General features: G+C 40.6%; 2 protein-coding genes across 2 annotated transcripts; both read right to left on the bottom strand.

The window, feature by feature from the left end:
• Positions 1-555: 555 nt before the first annotated feature.
• On the bottom strand, positions 556-2,422 carry LOC128742523 (cilia- and flagella-associated protein 20). Its single transcript, XM_053838917.1, has 2 exons — positions 2,053-2,422; positions 556-1,400 (listed from the first exon to the last, which is right to left on the bottom strand). Exons 1-2 carry the CDS (start codon positions 2,326-2,328, stop codon positions 1,074-1,076), a joined length of 603 nt encoding a protein of 200 aa, XP_053694892.1. The 5' UTR covers positions 2,329-2,422; the 3' UTR covers positions 556-1,073.
• A 3,592-nt stretch (positions 2,423-6,014) lies between these two features.
• LOC128743437 (methionine aminopeptidase 1D, mitochondrial) lies at positions 6,015-7,270 on the bottom strand. Its single transcript, XM_053840011.1, has 4 exons — positions 7,169-7,270; positions 6,885-7,104; positions 6,375-6,828; positions 6,015-6,321 (listed from the first exon to the last, which is right to left on the bottom strand). Exons 1-4 carry the CDS (start codon positions 7,237-7,239, stop codon positions 6,125-6,127), a joined length of 942 nt encoding a protein of 313 aa, XP_053695986.1. The 5' UTR covers positions 7,240-7,270; the 3' UTR covers positions 6,015-6,124.
• Between the last annotated feature and the right edge of the window lie 13,522 nt (positions 7,271-20,792).

Here is a 20,792-nt window from a genome sequence, read left to right as displayed (position 1 = left end):
AATGAAAACAAAACAAAACGTGTTTATGACTAAGTTTAGCAGGTTCTTATGATGGCTAGAGACCCCTCCCCCCTAAGAGGGGGGGACTCCCATATAAATGAAATACAAATTTCCTCATAACTCGAGAACTAATCAATCAAAGTTCTACAAATGTCCCATATATGTATGGCATTGTCAAATTTTGCTCGGCTTAGACAGTACTGTCAAATGAATCAAAATTGACTCAAAGTAATCGGACCATCCCTGCTCTCCACCTATCGAATCGTGATTCGCTAATTTATTGTTGTTCACAGTCTTCAGTTCTGGACTGACTAGTATTACTATCAACACTCGAAAATTCTATAGAATTTTGACATCTAAGTGTTTTTCAGTTGGAGCATGGCCCAACTAGCGGACGCGCAATTAGCGAATCATTGCTGTATACGTATGTATAACAAAACACTATTCTCTTCATTAACTCTTATGAAAAGTAATCAATTATTCGTGATATAGAATATAAAAAAGCTTGCTTTTGATTAAGATGATGTTTATTGGGTTTGTTGATGTTATCCACGGTAAAGATATAATTTTTCATACCCAACTGCGTACAAAAGTATTTTATTGGGTGATAAAGCACATTGCGCGAGCTGACTGTCTTGACGAGAGTGCGAAGTTTATCGAGTTACTGTCTTGTATGTAGTATCTATGACCGGTGCCATTCTACTGTAGTGCAGAGTGGTTAACTGTTCATTCGAACATTATTGGAATCCTATTTTGATGTGGTTGTAGACAATAAGGACACTTCACTTATTTACTTTGCTTGATCGAGAAAAGTAGATGCCAAGCAAAAAGTGTACATCAGACATACATCTTTATTGTTGAACACTTCGTATCGCGTTTTTTCTCGATTTAGTCAATCACCCATTTGATAGTGCCGTATTCAAAAACTCATTCGATTAAAAATCGGTAAACCGTTTTCAAAATTAAAGCCGATATGTTTTATTCATATTATTTATAATTTTTTATTGGCAGCGAGCCTTTTGGTTTTTGAGTTTCTTAATTAGGAATCGAATAATATACACCATAAAGCAAGGTTAGCATGCCTGCTGAGCAATTGCCTTCGATTGGGGCTTCTGGATGGGTAGAAACAGTTTAAATTCGGCCGGTAATTCATCCTCAGAGTATAGACGGTCCGAAAAGTAAACTCTTCGTATCCTGCAGTTGGCATGAATTTGAACACGAAGCGTTTCCACGTAATTGGTTCCATAGGCACGACGGGTAAAGTCAGACAAGTTGAACTGAATTTGGTTCCAACCCTCATCCAGCCGCATAGGCATGGTACAAATAAATGGTTTTACTCGAGTGGTGGACTGATAGTTGCTTGCCCTAAAACGCCGTCGAACGTTTTTGTCATCGAGGACCTGCACAAGAAAAGAGAAAAGGTATAGAAAATGTGAAATTAAACAACAAACAGTAACAAGAATATTTACAAAAATATATAGCTCAAGGGAATTTGTCAATCAAAATTAATAGACAGAAAGAGGACAAGCATTTGTTGGGCAATGGTAAAGTTTGCACCAAACTTTTCCCGCTACACGATATACAAAACAAATCCTCCCGGCAACGCACTAAATAAGTCAATACACCCTCAACCTCAAGTTAGCTTGCGTGCTAAAATGATCCAGGTATGAGGTGAATCCTGCTGTTACAACACTTACAATACTACTTTCAAAAGTGGAAAAACAGCTAAAACATAATCAAAACTGACAATATATTATTTTGGTGTCCTTTCTTTGTTAGCGGTCAATGATCTAAAGGAATATACTAGGATACGCATAACCGGCATAACCATGTCGGTCTATTTTTAACGAAATCATCACACATGGTAGTTTGTTTTGGCAACGATATAAGCAGAACATGCTAGAGTCGCGTTCAGAATCACTAACAACGCAAACAGAGCTCAACGCCCTGTCCCGTGGAAAATCGATTTTTACAGTCATCCGAAACGAAAGTTCGCCAATCATTAAATTGAATCGAAGCGAACTCAGCGAGGTTATGTACAAACCGGCTTACCTGAACTTCAAAGGTGAAATACTTTTTCAGATTCTTTATTATCATCACGAGAAAGGGTAGTTTGATCCCCAGCGTCTTCTTCGGATCCGCCGGACAGGTGATGTACGTTGTGCTCACATTGGTTCCAATGATTTCCAGCACTAGCGATTGAATATCCTGGTCAGTGATGCGCTTGATGTGTCCGTTCCGTACTTTTTTATCCCAAATCTGCAGCGGTTTGCTACCGATGCTATACAGGATTGATAGAAAGCCCGACTGGAAGGTGTTTTTGAACATTTTCACTAAAGCAAACCAACTTTACACAGGCAATTTGTACGCGTGACTGAATGTTTTATTCCTTGGTATGCATCTATAGTGAACTTTTTCCAACACCGACAATAAACAACTTTTGCCAAACAACCAAACGTCAACAAATTGCAAACAGATTTTGTTTTCGTTTCCAACGACATGACAGTAATCAGTTATTACTTTAAGCGCAAGGGGCTTCCAACAGCATATCATTACACCGATTGCACCGATAAAAATAGACACACCAGTTTTACTTACCCAAAGTCTACTGTGTCTTGTGTGTTACCTCACTCATAACGAACCCCTATTTCCGAAATTCTATAATCTCTCATGCTTTTATTTTTGGAGTAAACATGTAATTTCTTATGCTATATAATAGATATTTGTATGCTCCATTCGAATTTATGATCAATTAAACGAAAACCCACAAAGTTTGTGAGTTACGAGACCCTTCCCCGTATATAACGTATATTCGTTATGAGTCAGGTAACACAGCCCAAAGTAAATAGAGACTGACGGAGGACTGGAAACTGAAACTTGAATTTCAATGTGCGAATATTGTAATATTGATAATATTTTAAAATCATTATTTAATGGAAGTGAGAAAAATCGAGTTTATTAACATACATTGACGTGGAATAAATTTATCTTACAATTTCTCAATCTGTGCATAAATTTCTATAATCTACGTTTTCTGGTTCAGCTCTTTTCGAGCCTTAAATAAGATATTTTGGCATTATGAGATTCGCTTAGTATCTGTTTCGCCTTGCTTTTATTTTTTGTTTAGTTTCGTCTGTTTACTTCCCTCCCATGGGTAGGTGGTTTGACGCGTACTTCGGCTAACCGACCTAAAAATCTTAGTTCCGCATGTAGAATGTAATATAGTTTAAGTTGGATATATGTGTAGCACAGAAAACAGACTACCAGGTAATTGACAAAAAGTGTGTAAAAGGTTTTTATGTAATCTACGAGTAATCCTTCAATAGAGCACCCCTCGAGCAGTAAGTGGCAAACTAAATCTTGATGTCGCTGCCATCGCTGCTATGCAACTCCAGCACAAAGAAATATTGATAAAGGTACATGGATATTTTTTGATGCGTTTGGCAAACTATTTCTGGAGGGCGCTACCGACAGATTTTACACACAAAAAATCGATTACTTTCTTCGAGCCTGTTAATCTGTTCTCTGTGTGTGTAGTATGTAGTATTGCCTAATTTACCTTTACGTGTAGCATGTGTCTCGTAATTCGGAATGGAGCGAAATTGAACGGATCTGATTTTAAATCAAGTCCGTTTAGGCCGAAACACCGGGAGGGCTTACTCAGTTCCCTAGATGAAATGCTGGTATGCACAGAAATTTCTCTAGAAAACTGAAACCAAATCCTACCCACCATTCATGAGATTTTGACTTACTCATAAAAATTAAAATATATCGCTAGCTAGAACGAACGAGTGTTCAAAAATGATGTGATGTCTTTATTTGCGTAATCGAGACATTTTCTATGAGATTGCCATAGAATTTGTGGCTGTTATGCGATTATGGACAGCACAGCACTGAAAAATATACACACACTACATTGTAGGGATTATGGCAAATGATTAGCGATATCCCATTGAGTAAGCGAAATGCAAATAATAAATTTGCTGAAAATCCCACCTTTTGTAATAAACCATTTTAGCGTGCATTAACATATTGCTCACAACGCAGCAAATATCGTTCGCTCAGCTCGTGTGGCGAAAAAGCACACGAAAAGGATGATGAGCAAATGGCACGGAAGAAGTGCAATGCCTTTGGGTTACATAAGGTTTTGCACGGGCGAGCATAACCTCACTTCTTTGACGTCTATCAGTGGTTTGTTTACATGGGCTTGGAACATGGGTTAACATGTTGAAACTGAATATTGCTTAAAGCCTTAAAGGCAAGTCAGAAAAGCACAAAAACTGCCATTCCGAGTAGTTTGGAGGGCGACACTGCTGGATAATACGCTTTTAAAACGTTTAATTCCAATTTATGCATATCGCGTTCGCCTAACAAACAAACCACGAGTAGATGTCAAATGGATGAATTGCGTTCATTCTGGTTCATTCGTGACGTCACCTTGCAAAACCTTATAGGAAGAAGAGAGAACGAAAGAAATAGACGCGGGAAAATTCGGTTCTTGCAAATGTATAGAGCGAGAGAGGGATTGATAGTTCATTCAGTTGAATATTGTTGAGAACGACAGACGTTTATTTAAGTTCGAATTAATTAGGGTCACGACATACATGTATACATGTGTATGCATGTATGAGTGTGCATGGGTGTATAGGTACGAATGAATATATGTTTGAGTGTTCTATGATGAGTCGGAATTTTTTCTTATACCTATGCTGCCAAACTACAATTATTAATGGGCAGGAAGTTATAGTCAGTAGCTGTGATTCCTGTGTCAGTTTCCTATGTTATTACTATTATTACTAATATTGCTATCGTTGTTGTTACTGTCACCTCTAATGTATTATTTTTGTTTTGGATGTAATTAATTATAATCATTATTGTTATTTTCTTATTTCCCTCCTTTATTAGGGTGATTTGCATGTCTTGTGACTAACCGCGTTATCGCTTCTTCTCACGGCAACAATGTTGTCGTGAGGGGCGGCAAGAGATCAGCCACAGACGACTGCACTGGTGACAACGATGGAGAGGACGGCGTGGAGCCGACTTTGGGCTTAAGTAAGATCGAAGACGGACAAGACGAGCAAACAAACAAGGGAAGGAGAAAACAAGATATGTACAAGTCATCTTATTCAATATTCCACCATGTACACAATTATAGCGGATATGGAAAGAGCCAAGTTCTGTCATTCTTCTTCCTCCGCATTAATCCATCATCACCAACGCATTATGGCGCTAGCGTTATCCGCAAGGATTCTTTTATCATTATCACAACCACCTTATCTCAGCCCTGGACAGACTTGGCTCTAACTGCCCCACCTCGTGCTGCAAACAGAAACAGTTTCGTCTGTTTACTCTAACAGAGCGTTTTTGAGCGTAATATGCTGCGATCAATTCTTAGCGGCATATTAGAAGGAGTAAGGCGCAGGCACAAGAATCATGATACCAATACGCCTAACTTACAAAGATGTGGATATTGTTGGCACGCTACAATAGGCTGACCACGTAGCAAGGATGCCATGAGCGACCAGCGAAAACAATATTCAACAGTCATCCGACAGACAGACGGCTTCTCGACAGACCCTTATTCGTTGGATGAGCACTATTGACAAGGATGCTAGAATATCGGGTGTTAAGGGCGATTGAAGAGCGGCAGGCCAAGACCGGCAATCGTGGAGGCAGCTCCTGAATTCGGCACAGATTCGATTAGCGTATTATCGCCGAAAATGTAAAGTAACCTTTAATAATATTTTAGTTAGTCTAGTTTTATTGAAGAAAAAGATTAAAATTGAGTGATGTTTTAAATTGTTGCTGTAATCAGTACTGTAATACTGTAACCACCTGTTAATCAGTCATGCGTTTATCTTTTGGTCGTTCGGTTCAATTATCAAGATAGTAACCTGTTGCGGATTTTAAATAGATACAATATTGCGATTCTAAGAAATTCGACAATTTATTAACTTTACCAAACCTTACATCATAACATATTTTCAAGAAGTTTATATTATAGAACACCTGTGGTAAATCGCAATGGAAATGTCCAGTAATATAAAATAAAGCTTTAATCTTGTTAATATGCTATTGACATTCCAAAAACTAGATTTTATGGCCAATTTAAGAACATCTGGTGCTAATCGGGCAAAGTGAGCACCTCACAACCATCGTCGGTTATTAATATCGTATGTTCAAACTGGGCAGTCCTAGCGTTATCAACGGATACAGCAGTCCAAGCGTCTTCCAATACTTCCGCTTCTATATCACCCAGAGTTAGAACAGGCTCGATGGTAAATGTCATCCCTGGTCGCATTACCCCCGGAAAATTATTTTCTAAAAAATGAACGTGTAATAATCCTTCTCCATGCAATTAATCAATAACTTACTAAAATGAAACACATCAGGTGGGCCGTGAAAATAGCTTCCAATACCATGCCCAAGGAATGCTGGCATCACATTCAGCTTTCTACGCTTGGCAAACCTGGAGATCGACTTTCCTATGACACAAAGCGGTTGACCCGGTCCGCAGCATAGAATAGCCTCGTTGAGGCTTCCTTCCGTAGAATTTACAAGGTAACATCCTCGTTCATCGACGTTTCCTACTAGCACTGTTCTAGAGCAATCACCATGATATCCTTTGTAATAAATCGTTATGTCTATATTAACAATATCCCCGTTCATGAGTTTACGATCATCTGGGATACCGTGGCATGCCACGTTATTAACGGATGTACAAACTGACTTTGGGAACCCCAGGTATCGTAACGGTGAAGGGTAGGCATTCGCTTTGATTACCTCATTATGCACAAAGGCATCAATTTCATCGGTAGTCAGACCTTCCTGAAATTCTTTATGTAATCAATTTTATAGAAATATTTTTACAGGATGTGCAATACTTGCGTGATATCACACGTCTTTTTAAGTATGGATGCGGCCAACCGACAGCTCTCTCGCATTCCGTGAATTTGGTCTACACTCTTAATTTCCCCCTGTCCATCAGTAGCCGAAGGAGAGTTTCGAACGAAATAATAATCTGGTTTGGCAATGTGGTCTGGAATCGTTCGTTCCGGTGAAACTTTTCCTGGCTCGACGAGATTGCACGTTCCCAAATCAAACCTGTTGAGTGTGCGGAGTGCGGTTGATTTAATTTGCTGCTACCATTGAACATGTTCATACTTACTTCTTTTTGGTAAAGAACGACCGTTTTCCTCCTAAAAGCCAACCTTTACAATATCGTGTTAAATATCGCATGTCGAGGAAATACAGAAAATTGGCTTATCAAAAAAAAGATTTACAGCAGACGGAATCTAAATCAGCTGTTTCTGTTTGTAAATATTACCAAAAACATACAGAACCCAGAACGTCACAATCAATATGCCGAGGAAATGCGCCTGATTGATAGGCAACTACCGGATTTCATCATGATATGTACCATTTTCTTACCAGTGAAACATTTCATATAGGAGTGGTGAATATTCGCCCAGTTCGCCATGAAGTGTTGTATTGAAAAGATAGGGTAACCGATTCATTTTGGACACCATTAGTGCTTATTTGGGCACTTCCATATCATTTGTTAGTGTTTAAATTATGTACAGCTGCAGCTTTATAATAAAAATATATATTATTATTGTTCAATCCGGGTTGGAACTGGATGAACTTTTTGTGTACATTTACCTACTCGTAAAGGATGTCCCTCATCAAAGTGCATCACGGAAAAAACGCTGTAGAATATTACCTGGTTGACCGATACTTCCGAATTTTCAGACAATAAAATATAGCCCATCAGTAAGTTTTTGATATTTATTTCATTCAACTTCAAAAGGGGAATGTCCCCGGTTATGAAACAGGTTTTGTTTTTTGGCCATAGCTTTTGATCGGATCATCCAATTTTAAACCTTTTTAAAGCATTGGAGAGTTTGAACGTATATGTACCTATATTTTTGCCAAAGGAAGTATATGGTTTTCGTTTAAAACACAAAAATTATAGCAAAATTTCAACACATGGTTTTTTGTGGCTAAAAGAAAAGTGTCCCCGGACCCCGGCTGTGAAAAACACCTCGGGAAATCTTAAGAAAAGAAAAGAAAATATAGAAATATCGAAGGAAAATAAAAAATTAAAATCATTTATTCATGGAAAATACTAAACATACAATCGTTTAATCATCTAAATCTGAATCGCAATGAATGGATGTAAAAGAGCAAGGAATCATATTGGCGCATTTCAAATGCACTGGCCTGTTACATGTGTTACAAGGAATTAAGTTTTTGCTAAACCTAAATGAATCCTGCTGTTATAAAAACGCATAATGCCCCAATTGAAGTAATAAATGATCATTGAGGTCTTACGCTGCTTCCTTATGTCTTCTCACATTATCCTTCCTTACGCTTCTTGACTTATGTCTTCTTCAGATTTGATCTCCTTGGGATGCTTCCGCAGTGTCTGTTTCATAATACCTATTTTTCGACGGGCGTGAGTTTAGAAGGTGGGGAAGGGGGAGGGGTAATGCTTTTGGTTACGAATGTGACCCCGTTGGTTTCGTACCACTCCAGGGCATCCTTTGAATAGTGGCACGAAGCTAGATCCGGCCAGAAGATCGTAGGGCCCTCGTGTTGCTTCAACAGAGGAAGCAGACGCTTCTGTAAACACTCCTTGAGGTAGATCTGCCCGTTTATAATCCCGGTAGCCACAAACGGTGCATTCCGTTTGCCACAAATCAAGTATTTCTTGGTGAAGTGTTAAAGTTTCTGCTTCCTTACTTCCTCCGAAACATCAAACTTGTGCTGGGTGGTGAAGAACACTGGCTAACGGAAGCTGCCAGAAGTTCACCTTGACGTAAGTCTCATCATCCATGATGAGACAATGAGGCTTCGTCAGCATCTAAGTGTAGGCCCGTATCTTTTCCACCGTATTTTGTCGTTCGTCACGATTTGGAACCTTCTGCACTTGTACGTATGCATGCCTCCCGGTCCTTGGTTCTCTCAACGAAAGACTTGAACAGATTCAACTTTTTGACCATATCCCGGACCGAAGCATTGGGATTCCGCTAAAACGCTTTCACGACACGCTCCTGATACTGATCACTAATAGATGTAATAACTCCCAAGTGAGTTGTTACCTCGACAAACTGCAGCAGCATGAGACCCGAACTTCGCCGCAAGGTCGACGCGCTACTAGGCAAACAGGTGCGATATCGTGATACAAATTCTTCGTTGAAATGGTCAACGGTTTCTTGTAGAAATGTGTTTTAGTGTCCAGTATAGTGTTCTGATTGGATGGTTTACTGCGGGTCTGCACTTACCCACTTATTCCTTCTTCGGCTTGTTGGCGGTGACGAGTCTTGATCGGCGAGCACTTAGGGTAAAGTGGTGAATGCACCGCTTAAGCAAAACATCATTTTGCAGAGCAACGGCGTATTTGTTCCATGTTTTTCAACTTCTAGACGACTTTGGGATCTTTTTTACACTTACTCCTGGTGAAATTTCCTAACAAAAACCAGTATTTTTTGTTATTTTTGACGATTTTTGGCAAGAGTCAAAATCATTATGTGAAGTAGAACGCCAAAGCCCGTGGACAAAACGCACCAAGTTTGCCCAGCTAGGCGTTAAACGCTACCAAAAAATTTACATTCAATTACGTGTTGTATAAACTCCCAAAACTAGGCTGCCGAAATGGCGGAAGCGTTCGTTATAGCGTTTGTTACAAACGCTTGTTTGCTGGGATACAATGGGTTCATATGTCAACATAATTGGCAATAAAATTTAATCATCTACTTTTCTCCAACTGATGTGTGATGAAATATTGTAAGTTAAACAATGTACAATTGGGTTTAAGGCAAATTCTAAGTCCTATACAATACATAATATTGCTACATTTTTAATATACAATCCGAAACAAAAGAAGTACTGCAAATTAAAAATATTTTATAACTGTTCGATCCCGCTGTGATGCATTCTACCCCTGTTTTGTATTTTGAAGTTTTTGCAATATATGTGAAAAACATGCCTAGTTAATGACGTTTTTGTGATGAATCATCGAGTATGACAGTATATCAATTAGATAGACTGTATTTATTATGAAATTTGCATACCGACTTGTGGTAAAAGCTTAAGAGAAAACCGTGATTTCTTACAAGTGGAATGAGATCGCGGATAATCGCTTGATTTTATTGGATGTGGCTATGTTTGATACTTTTACATTCTACACAATTATGAATTAGCTTGTTTTACACCAAAATAAAATGCGCATTCATAATTTTACCAAATAGTTTACGCGTTTTTAAACAATTAATAGCATGGGCCATTCTACCCCCCCGGTGCGTTCTGGACAGTCTTACCCTACTAATCGTCGGTAATGGTGGGCAAAATGCGTTTTCTCTGCCGGTTGACAAAATTGCGTCTACGTTGTTTTAGCGGGTGGCGGATGGGCGACCTGGAAAGGCGTTCCAGGTGGGTTCCCTTAGGAACCCTTTCCTCCCCGCTTCTTTCCTTGACGAATATCGGTTGGCGAAGGACGATACCGATTTTTGCTAAACTGAAGGGAATTCCCCTTTACGGTTAGGGTCGTTGCCCGAGAATTGGTGGCCTTCTCGGCGTTTATGATCGCGGATGATCAGAGGACCAATCGCTGATCTTTTACCGGTTAGACGTAGGTACCCTTTCACCATAACAATTTACAGAAAAAATGGACGCTAGTGGACTACGGGGGGAGAGGGAGTTTAGGTGATTTCGGACGTCCAATCAGAAAAATCAAAAACAATTAAAAATCCGGCAAATTCAGCTGTCATTCAGCTGCAGTTTGATATGAAGATGTCAATAGGGTGGTAAGAACTGATAAATAAATATGCAATGTAGGATCCGGGAGGGTATTTCCAGCAGGCTTCTAAATTCAGCTTATTTCCATTTTCTTTCGCCAATAAATATACTTTGCCGACATACAATTTTAATATCTTATAACTATTTTCTCAAAACTATAAGAAATCTACAATTTTTTCTTCAAAGAACGTCAAAACCATGTTCATGTCCTGTTCTTCCACTAGATCTAGGCCATAGGCCGAACAAATAGATACAACCGCTTAATGGGCTGAAAATACCCTCCCGTGTCCAACGACAAAACACTTAATTTCTTTTTAAATATTTGGCACTGGACGTCCGTCCTAGTTGGGGTGGGGGGGGGGGGGGGTTAAGCTGATGTGGACGAAAAAGTACGATAGAGGGCGGGGGGGTTCTTAAACGCCGAAAAATACCGGACGTCCTTTGTGAATGATGCCATGAAGTAATTTAAACAAAACACTAAGACAAAAGACCTGCTGACAATGATGAAGGTCAAATGACAAGCAAATTTTTATTCACATTCAGTAGAAACATATGATTTGTTTATATAAACTCGTTCAAACAAGCCTCATAATGATTGAATTTGCCTTGCTATGACAGAATTTGCATCCAAAACCCTATTTGCTCGTGTTTTCGTACAGTTCTAGTTAGAAGCTCTACAAATTGCGCTATATTCACTTCAATAGCTTTTAAGATTTTTGTTTGCTTCAGCATCGTTAGATAAATTATGGCAAAACGATGCGTTGGCTAACAAGCATATTTTTAGATATTTTCAATTTTAACTAGTTTATGTGCTTTCTGCCTTATTTCATTACATCTTGCGACATACATACTTTATTGAACTTGACTGTGGACTGTTATTGCCGTTAACACACCATCAACCGATGTACGACGAAACGAACGGACGATGCATCGTGATTCACAATTAGTTGGACCTAGCTAAAGCAAACTTCGTTGGAACTTGGGATATTCAATAAAGACATTTAAAAAATAGCTGGTGGGCGAAATTATTTTTTCATTCCTCTATCTAGAATAGAGGTTCTGAAAGTTGAAATAAAGTAATATTTTTATCATCCTCGCTAGCACTAGAGAGTAGGGCAGTTGGATGAGGCAGAAAGTGACTCAATTTGCAGAAGTCATAGCGGTTGGCTATGCCTGTGACTTCAAACAGCAGGAAACCGTTGATTATCCATTACGCAGACATCGTGTTCTCGGGAGGCTGAGCCTCGCGCAAACAGCCCGCGATCAACGGCCGCCGATCTTAAACTGTACGCGTTATGATTATGCTTTACTTATACTTCAGTAATTTTATTGCATATTATTACTATTAGCAGACCACGTTTAGCCCCTTCCTGGATGTCCAGATGGAGTCAGTCAGTAGACCTATTATGCGCATCTGATCGACATATGGGACACAGATGTTGCCGTCTGCTCCTCGGACAACAGGCAACAGCTAGTGGAAGAAAGTCACTAAATGTTACTACAACCTGTACCATCTCCAGCCGGCGAACGATAAAGCAGATCAGGCTGATGGCTGGGGCAACTTCATGGCAGGATCATACGCGCACTAATTATTGGTTTTAGAAACCCAACCAGGCTGGGCTGGCAGATTTCCTAGCTGCTGCGCTCATCACCAGGGTTATTGCATGTTTAATGAGAAATAATTCGACGCGCCTGGCAGTGTAAGACGTTGCCATTTCGCTGTGCGCCGATCAGCTCGGCCGGCGCAGCGCTAGTTCCTGAACCCGTGTCAATGCATGATTTTCCATTCAGTTCGGATCTTTGGATAAAAGAATTTTACGGTTTGCCGGGCCAGCAGCACCCGCCAAGAACCGTTACGTTTGTTTATTTTTATGTTCTTATTTTATTATTGTGTGCGCCTAGCGTCGGAACACCACCATCGTGTCGAATTAGTGACGGAAAGACTTGTTTTTCCTTTTCCTTATTTTGAATCGGATTATGTGTGTAAATGTAGAGCAAATAGTACATAATGGTCATTGTTTTTTCTATCGAAGTATTTGACTAATGTGGTATGTCGAATGCCTTTGAAGAATACAAGCACGTCTTTCGCAAAACTGTTTTATTTTTAAAGTCACTAGTATTTTAGGTGTAAATTTTGTAATTAACTGGAAATTTATTATTATATTAACGCAATATTTTTTTACGTTTTAGATGATCCAGTCACGGATTCAACCGATCCTTCTTTTCTAACGCAGTCACACCACCGCGCATTCAAATTCACACCGTCTATTTAGTGGTGGAATGCGAACGTCATGCATAACGCCACTAGTGTAGACGCACCATTAGTGGTGGTAGTACCAGTAGTGGTGGAAACTCGAATTATTCCATTATTTTTGCACATGTTGGTACAAGTTTGATACTTATCAAATAATACTGTTACTGGTAGTTCGATACTTATCAAACTTGTACCAAAATCTGCAAAAATAATGGAATAATTCAAGTTTCCACCACTACTGGTACTACCACTACTACTGGTGCGTCTACCCTAGCAGCATGCTCAGTCATGCCTCCGTTTTGAACGGTAGAGTTGAACATTTTAAACCTTTTTAACATTTTCGTTTCGATCAAGTTGCCTTTACCGTTTGGAGTAGCGAATGACTGCAAAACAGTCAAATGACTGGCAGTCACAACGCTATCGAAAAGCAACCGCGCTATCGTATTATTCAATTCGCGTTGACGAACGTAAGCTGCTGCCACCTCCAAAAGTTTACTGTAGGGGTGAAGCGGAATAGGGATTTCGAGATCGAAACATTTTGGCAGATTTTCACCCACACGTACATACGGGCATTTCTATGAGTGTGCAAGAGATCGTTTAATGCCGTCAACGCGAATACTACCAAAAAATAACCACTACATGTGCATGGAGGAAGTCGGTCGGACTCCGTCCAATACCGACTCCGAGCCGGTCGGACCGACTCCGGGCGACAAACTATTACTGTGATGAGCAGCTGATTTGGAGACAAAAAGAGAAACGAAAAAATATGTCGTCTATGAAAAAGTCATCGTGCCGCACACATTTTGATAATAAACTGACAACCAACGCTCTTTAACCGTGCTTTGTGTAAGCGGGTATGTTCCGTAGAAGATGGAAGAAGACTGAAGCCACTAGAAGGCGAAGACACTTTAGACTGTATAACGTCACATCTGATAACGAGAACGTTTCTCTGTCTGAAGATAAGCGCAGGCTCCGTGCGTGAGACCCGACTGGACTGAATGAATGTAGTCATTTAATTAACATCAGAGCAGATTCCTAAACCAGACCAGGAGCATCGCTGCATTGCGCAGGAGAAGACTGATTAAATAAAATAGTTTAATGCCGGAATTTGGAGAATAACGCAATTTATTACTATGCTTCTGCCGTCAGGTTTGTAACCGATGGTTACAAGTTTTTGTATTGTCTCCGCCAATTTAGTATGCTATTTCAAACTGCTCGAAAACGCCCCTTCCTAAGTCCACCCCCGAGCAAACTGTCGACAGTTGGAGTGATAGCTCTCCAAGTCTGCGGACGGAGAGATGATTCCGAGAGGAAAGTTTGCTCCGATGTGGATAGCGAGTACCCATCGCTGGGCGAGCTGTCATCTGTGTGGGTTATAGCGTTCCACGTCTTATAGACGGATCGGTAACTCAGACGGGACGGCTCGACCAAATGGAACACAAGCATCGTATGGGTTATAACATTCCATGTCTGCGGACGGAACGGTAACTCACGGTGGGTAGCTTCATTAATACAACCACGAATACTCGCAACAGTATGGGTGATAACCATCCAAGCCTGCGGGCGGACGGATCACTCATACATAGCCGTGTTCAGAGGTATCGAAAATACAACTAAGGCATTCAATACCACAGGGGGATACTGCCGAGGGAATTGTTACCAAAAACGGCCTATTGTTTGAAATCGGAAAGCTTTTGAAAGCCCGATTACAAACATAGAGAAGCTTTAAAAGGCTCAACGCAAATATTCAAACTTAATTCGATCTCGAAAATCTAACGAAGTTAGAGGTGCGCGCGGTGAGTCGTAATAAAAGTTTTTTTAAATTTATTGTGAGTTGTTGTATTGTTGTTTAATTGTGCAACGAGAAAGTGTTTAGTTTAAAGTGGAATAGGTAATTGTCCATTGTAAAAGAATAGAGCTAAGTGTGGTGTACAAGAATAGCTAATTGTCAAGAATAATTTTAATTGTAGTTCTACGAGATAACACCCACAAAAGGGAAACTAAAGTGAACCCAAATCATAGAAACAAAAGGTAAATTAAGTTTAAAAATGTGAAAGTTGTTGCTGGTGTACATAAACCTAAGTTTATGGTTAATGAGATACTGTATCTGATACCCTCCGACAGGGCCTAGAGGGCCTTTTTGTTCTCGGTTCTATTCCACAGTTCGACGGAGTGCAGCGGTTAATCGCCTCCGTATTGATCGTCAGTGGCGGCAAGGGCCGGTTACGTCTACCATCGGCGCCGTTCGACGTTATTCAGACCACCCGCGACCAGGGAGATCGACCCGTGCGTCCACGGGCTATTGAAGCCAGCTTCGAGAACCATTCGGGGGCCTGGACAGGCCTAGCACGTCGGTGGAATCATCGCCGAATGGAGAGGAGCATCGTGTAAAACAGAAACCAACTTAGTGGTACACCAGCAAAGTCAAAAGCGCAAGTACAGTAGAATAAGAATTATAGGGCCCAGGGAAAGAATAAAACGGTACCGTAAATTGTTAAACCAGTCTTTGCCACAAAAAGCAACATTATCCACAATTTTACATCCGGTTTGCTATTCGTCTTTCCGAACTCAAAAAGGAGTGGTTAGTCCTCGTCGTTGAGTTTTCATTCGCAATTTTGATTGGTTATCTGGTTGGTCCTCGACAGCATCAGGTCAAGTGGTTACATTTTCCCTCTGGTAAGATTAACACCCATGATTAATGGTTTATTTCGGCATCTGCTGTGTACGAGTGAAGTTACGTGCTTGTATTAATTTAGCCCCGAGACACACACCCTATTTCCCATCTGCATTTCCCTTCCCCAACCGCTGAGCAGTTAGAGGCTAACAAATTGGCGCCCAACATACAAAACCCCACAGATTTGAAACTATTTTTCAAACCCCCGGAAGGAGAGGGTAGAAATCAGGTCCCTGATTAGATTTAGTTCGTCCTTCAAACGAATTCCCAAGTTTTAAAAATGGATATTGAATTTGATATTCAATATAAGAATCTACTCGTCCATCATTTGGAGAGAGATGAAATTGAATACGAGCTTCAAATTAGAGGAATCGAGTTCACAGTAGAAGAAAATCGATCGGCAGTTACTAGAAGGCTGAAAGAGAGGGTAAAGGCAGATAAAACGAATAGTTGTGTGGATTTAGATTTTAATCGGTTAAATACTACGGTGGATGATGAAATTTCGATAATCGACAAAAAAGTGAAGCAAATTAAAGAGTTTCTTTCCCGTAAGAAGAAGTATGAGGGCATACGTACAGCATTGAAAACGCGGCTTGTACATTGTTTTGCACGAGTGAAAAGGCTCACAGATTTTACTGATAACGAAGAAGATCTCAAAGATATTGATACTCTAGAAACGTGTATTCGCGGCGCGTATAACAATTTCTTTTCCATATTGTCGGTAGAAGGTCAGCAAGAGATCGAAAACCAAATTAATGAATCCATGGCGAATTTAGCAATCAATCCGTTAGATCCAAATAGTGCTCGAAGATCGTCGTCGTCGAGCCACGGTGATGAGATTCCGTTTGTCACACCTGGAAGACACATGAGAAGACAATTAACATCGATAGAAAACCCAGTTAATAATTTGAATAGGATTCCCAATCAGAATATGTTTTCAACGTACATGCAAGCAGGTGCATATCCGTGGATGTTTGGCCCACCACAAATGCAAATGTGGGCGGCTCAAAAGATGTTGCATTTTAATTCAATTGAAGATTTAACGTCAAGAGTTGAGTCCCTGGAAGGTCGTGGTAGGAAGCAAAGTTCGGCAAAAGAAAGAGTACGATACGTTTCCCCGCGTAGAAATCGTAGTTATTCGCGTCGACGTGCGGCTAGAGAATCAACCGATTCGGAATCGGGGTGGTCATCGGATAAATCGCGTCGCGGAACAAAAGAGAAGAAAGATACTCGTCGGTCGAGACAAGGTAGGCCAGTATCAGACTGGAGATTACGATACGATGGCGCGGACAACGGACAATCGTTGATGAAGTTTATAAGAGAAGTTGAATTCTATGCTAAATCAGAGAAAATGGCGAATAAGGAACTGTTTCGGTCGGCTATACACTTATTTTCCGGTCCCGCGAAAATGTGGTTCATGACAGGAGTGGAAAACGGCGATTTCACTTCCTGGGAAGAACTTAAAGAGGAACTTAAACGCGAATTTCTAAGCCCAGACCACGATCATATGTGTGAAATACGCGCGGTTGCTCGAAAACAAGGCCCTCGCGAACGATTTCAGGATTATTACCTGGATATGCAAACTCGATTTAACTCCCTCACGAAACCCTTAACCGAACGGAAAAAATTCGACATCGTGTTCCGAAATATGCGCGCGGATTATAAAGGCCACGTGGTTTCGACCGAGATTGACAATCTCGCAGATCTTAAACGGTTCGGTAGACGGTTGGATGCAACATACTGGTATAAATACCAGGCATCGGCGAACGACAATGTCCCTCGCGGAAAAACGGCCCAAGTGAACGAGGTTCACACCGGGGCAAAACCGAAATACAATCGTAAACCGGATGATTATCAAAAAACGCGTAATTTTTATAACTCGAAAACACGGTCTCGTAGTTCGGATGAAGAAACAAAAACCGATAGCAGAAACGAAAAATACGATAGGGAGCGACCAGACTCTGAAGGACTCAATGTATTGCTTGATACTTACCGACCGCCTAGAGAAGGTTATTGTTTTAACTGTCGGCTGAAGGGTCACCACGCTCGTGACTGCCGCAGACCGAAACACAAATATTGCACTAGGTGTGGTTTTCACAATGTAGACACTGCCACGTGTCCATACTGTGAAAAAAACGCGCCGAAGACTGTCCCCGAGGGCAGACCAGTCGAGCGTGTGTAAAGCCCCTCAACACACACGAACAGGTGGATGCTCTACAATCTTTGGGATTGGACAGAGTAGAACCTGAAGATTATCTCCATTCATCTCAAAACGAATTAAATGAAATGCTCGTCTACTTAGAAAATGACGATAGACCTTTTGTAGAAGTCACTATTTTCGGAAATGTGCTAGTGGGTCTCCTAGATAGCGGAGCCCACCTGAGTATCCTAGGAATGGGATCAGAAAATTTTATAAAAAAATGTAAATTGAAATTGTTTCCGTCAGAAGTGTCGTTAAAAACGGCCAACGGACAAAGATTAGAAGTTTGTGGAACTGTTTACTTACCGGTCACATTTAATGGCGTGACTAAAATTGTCGAAACACTAATTGTACCTTCACTGAAAAGGCGAATACTTTTGGGAATGAATTTTTGGAATTCATTCAAAATTAAACCCACCATAGCTAACACTAGTGTAGAAAATTTAGAGGCAGAAGACGAGGAAAATATGCGGGAGACTACCGATGATTCCGAGTCTCGTCTTAATGAACAGCAGAAAGCCAAACTGGAAATGGTTAAAATAAAATTTAAAATAGCTGAAGGAGAACATTTGGATACCACTACATTAATTAGTCATCGAATTGAGCTCACAGAAGAGGCTAAAAAGCTACCTCCGGCTCGAATTAACCCGTTTCCTACGTCTCCGTCGAGGCAGGAACAGATAAACGCCGAATTAGATAACATGTTGCATGCAAAAATTATTGAAAAATCCTATAGCGATTGGGCATTGCGTCTTGTACCTGTCGACAAGCCAGATGGCACGGTGCGTCTGTGCCTAGACGCGAGAAAATTAAACGAACGAACCATTCGAGATTCGTATCCGTTACCCCATGCCGATAGAATATTAAGTAGACTAGGGGCGGCAGAATTTATAACTACTATCGATTTATCGAAAGCTTTCTTACAAATTCCTTTGCACCCCAGATCGCGTAAATACACCGCATTTTCCGTGTTAGGCCGTGGACTCTATCAGTTCACCCGAATGCCCTTCGGATTGGTTAACAGTCCGGCAACGCTGTCGCGGCTGATGGACCGTGTGCTAGGAGGAGGAGAGTTAGAACCAAACGTATTCGTTTATCTCGATGACATTATAATTGTCAGCGATACGTTTGAAGAACATTTGGCTTTATTGGAAGAAGTAGCAGCCAGATTAAAAGGTGCTAATCTGTCCATAAATATTAATAAATCCCGCTTCTGTGTACCGGAAGTCCCATATTTAGGGTACATCTTGAGTCGAGGAGGTCTAAGACCAAACCCCGATAGGGTCTCGGCTATCGTTAATTACGAACGGCCCACCTCACTGAGGGCTTTGCGAAGATTTTTGGGTATGTGTAATTACTACAGGAGATTCCTGGCCAACTATAGTGAGATTACACAGCCGTTAACTAACTTGTTGCGGAACAAACCTAAGTCGATCCACTGGAACGACCAGGCCGAAGCCGCATTTATAAATATCAAAAATCTTCTTATAAGTGCCCCGGTATTAACCAATCCAGACTTTAAACTTCCGTTTGCGATCCACTGCGATGCTAGCGATGGCGCAATAGCAGGCGTGTTAACGCAAACGCACGATGGAGTGGAGAAACCTGTCGCTTTTTATTCACAAAAGTTGACATCCACTCAACAAAGGTATTTTGCGACTGAGAAGGAGGGCTTAGCCGTTCTCAGGTCGATAGAAAAATTCCGGTGTTACCTGGAAGGCACCAAGTTTACGGTATACACCGATGCCTCTGCTTTAACGTACATAATGCGAAGCAGCTGGCGAACCTCTTCTCGTTTATGTCGGTGGAGCATTGATCTCCAGCGCCACGACATGGAAATAATACACAGAAAAGGCTCTGATAACATTGTAGCGGACGCGTTGTCCAGGTCCGTAGAAGAATGTGAGGTAAAATCCGGATGGTATGCTGAAATGATAGAAAAAGTTAAAAATTGTCCCGAAAAATATAAAGATTTTAAAATAGAGAAAAATATTCTCAAAAAGTTAGTTTCCTCCCCTGATGAAATTTTGGATTACCGCTTTTCATGGAAAACGTGTATTCCCGAAGTCATGAGAAAAAGAATTTTAGTTGAAGAGCACGATGATAGCCTTCATTTAGGAGCCGAGAAAACCTTGGCAAAAGTAAGAAAAAAATATTTCTGGCCGAAGATGGCCCACGATGTAAAAGAATATATAAGAAAATGTACTGTATGTAAACAAAATAAGCCGTGCAACCGAGCACAGCTACCTGAACCAGGAAAGCAACGGCTTACAACTAAACCCTTTCAAATTATTGCGCTAGATTATATTCAATCACTCCCTAGAAGCAAGAACGGTAACGCACACCTGTTGGTTATAATGGATCTGTTCTCAAAGTGGAGTCTGCTAGTACCGGTAAAACGAATAGCAGCTCCACAGGTAGTAAAAATATTAGAAGAGGCATGGTTTAGAAGGTACTCGGTACCAGAATTTCTGATTTCGGATAATGCCACAACGTTTCTTTCCAAAGAATTCAAAGCACTTCTTTCAAAATATGGGGTTCAACACTGGGCCACTTCCCGGCATCACAGCCAGGCCAACCCAGTTGAAAGGTTGAACCGCACCATAAATTCTTGTATTCAATCCTATGTAAAAATAAACCAAAAAGAATGGGATAGTCGCATTTCTGAAATAGAATATTGTTTAAATAATTCTCCACATAGTGCAAGTGGATTCTCCCCCTATCGGATTCTGTTCGGACACGAAATCATAAGTAAAGCAGAAGAACACCGAATGGATAGGGACGAGAGAGATTTGTCTGAAGAGGAAAGAATGGAAAGGAAAAGGGAAATCGATAAAACTATTTATTCCATAGTACAGAAAAAT

Source organism: Sabethes cyaneus, chromosome 3 (assembly GCF_943734655.1).
Source record: "Sabethes cyaneus chromosome 3, idSabCyanKW18_F2, whole genome shotgun sequence".
In the NCBI taxonomy this organism is placed as follows: domain Eukaryota; kingdom Metazoa; phylum Arthropoda; class Insecta; order Diptera; family Culicidae; genus Sabethes; species Sabethes cyaneus.
This window is presented reverse-complemented; position numbering and strand designations above follow the sequence as displayed.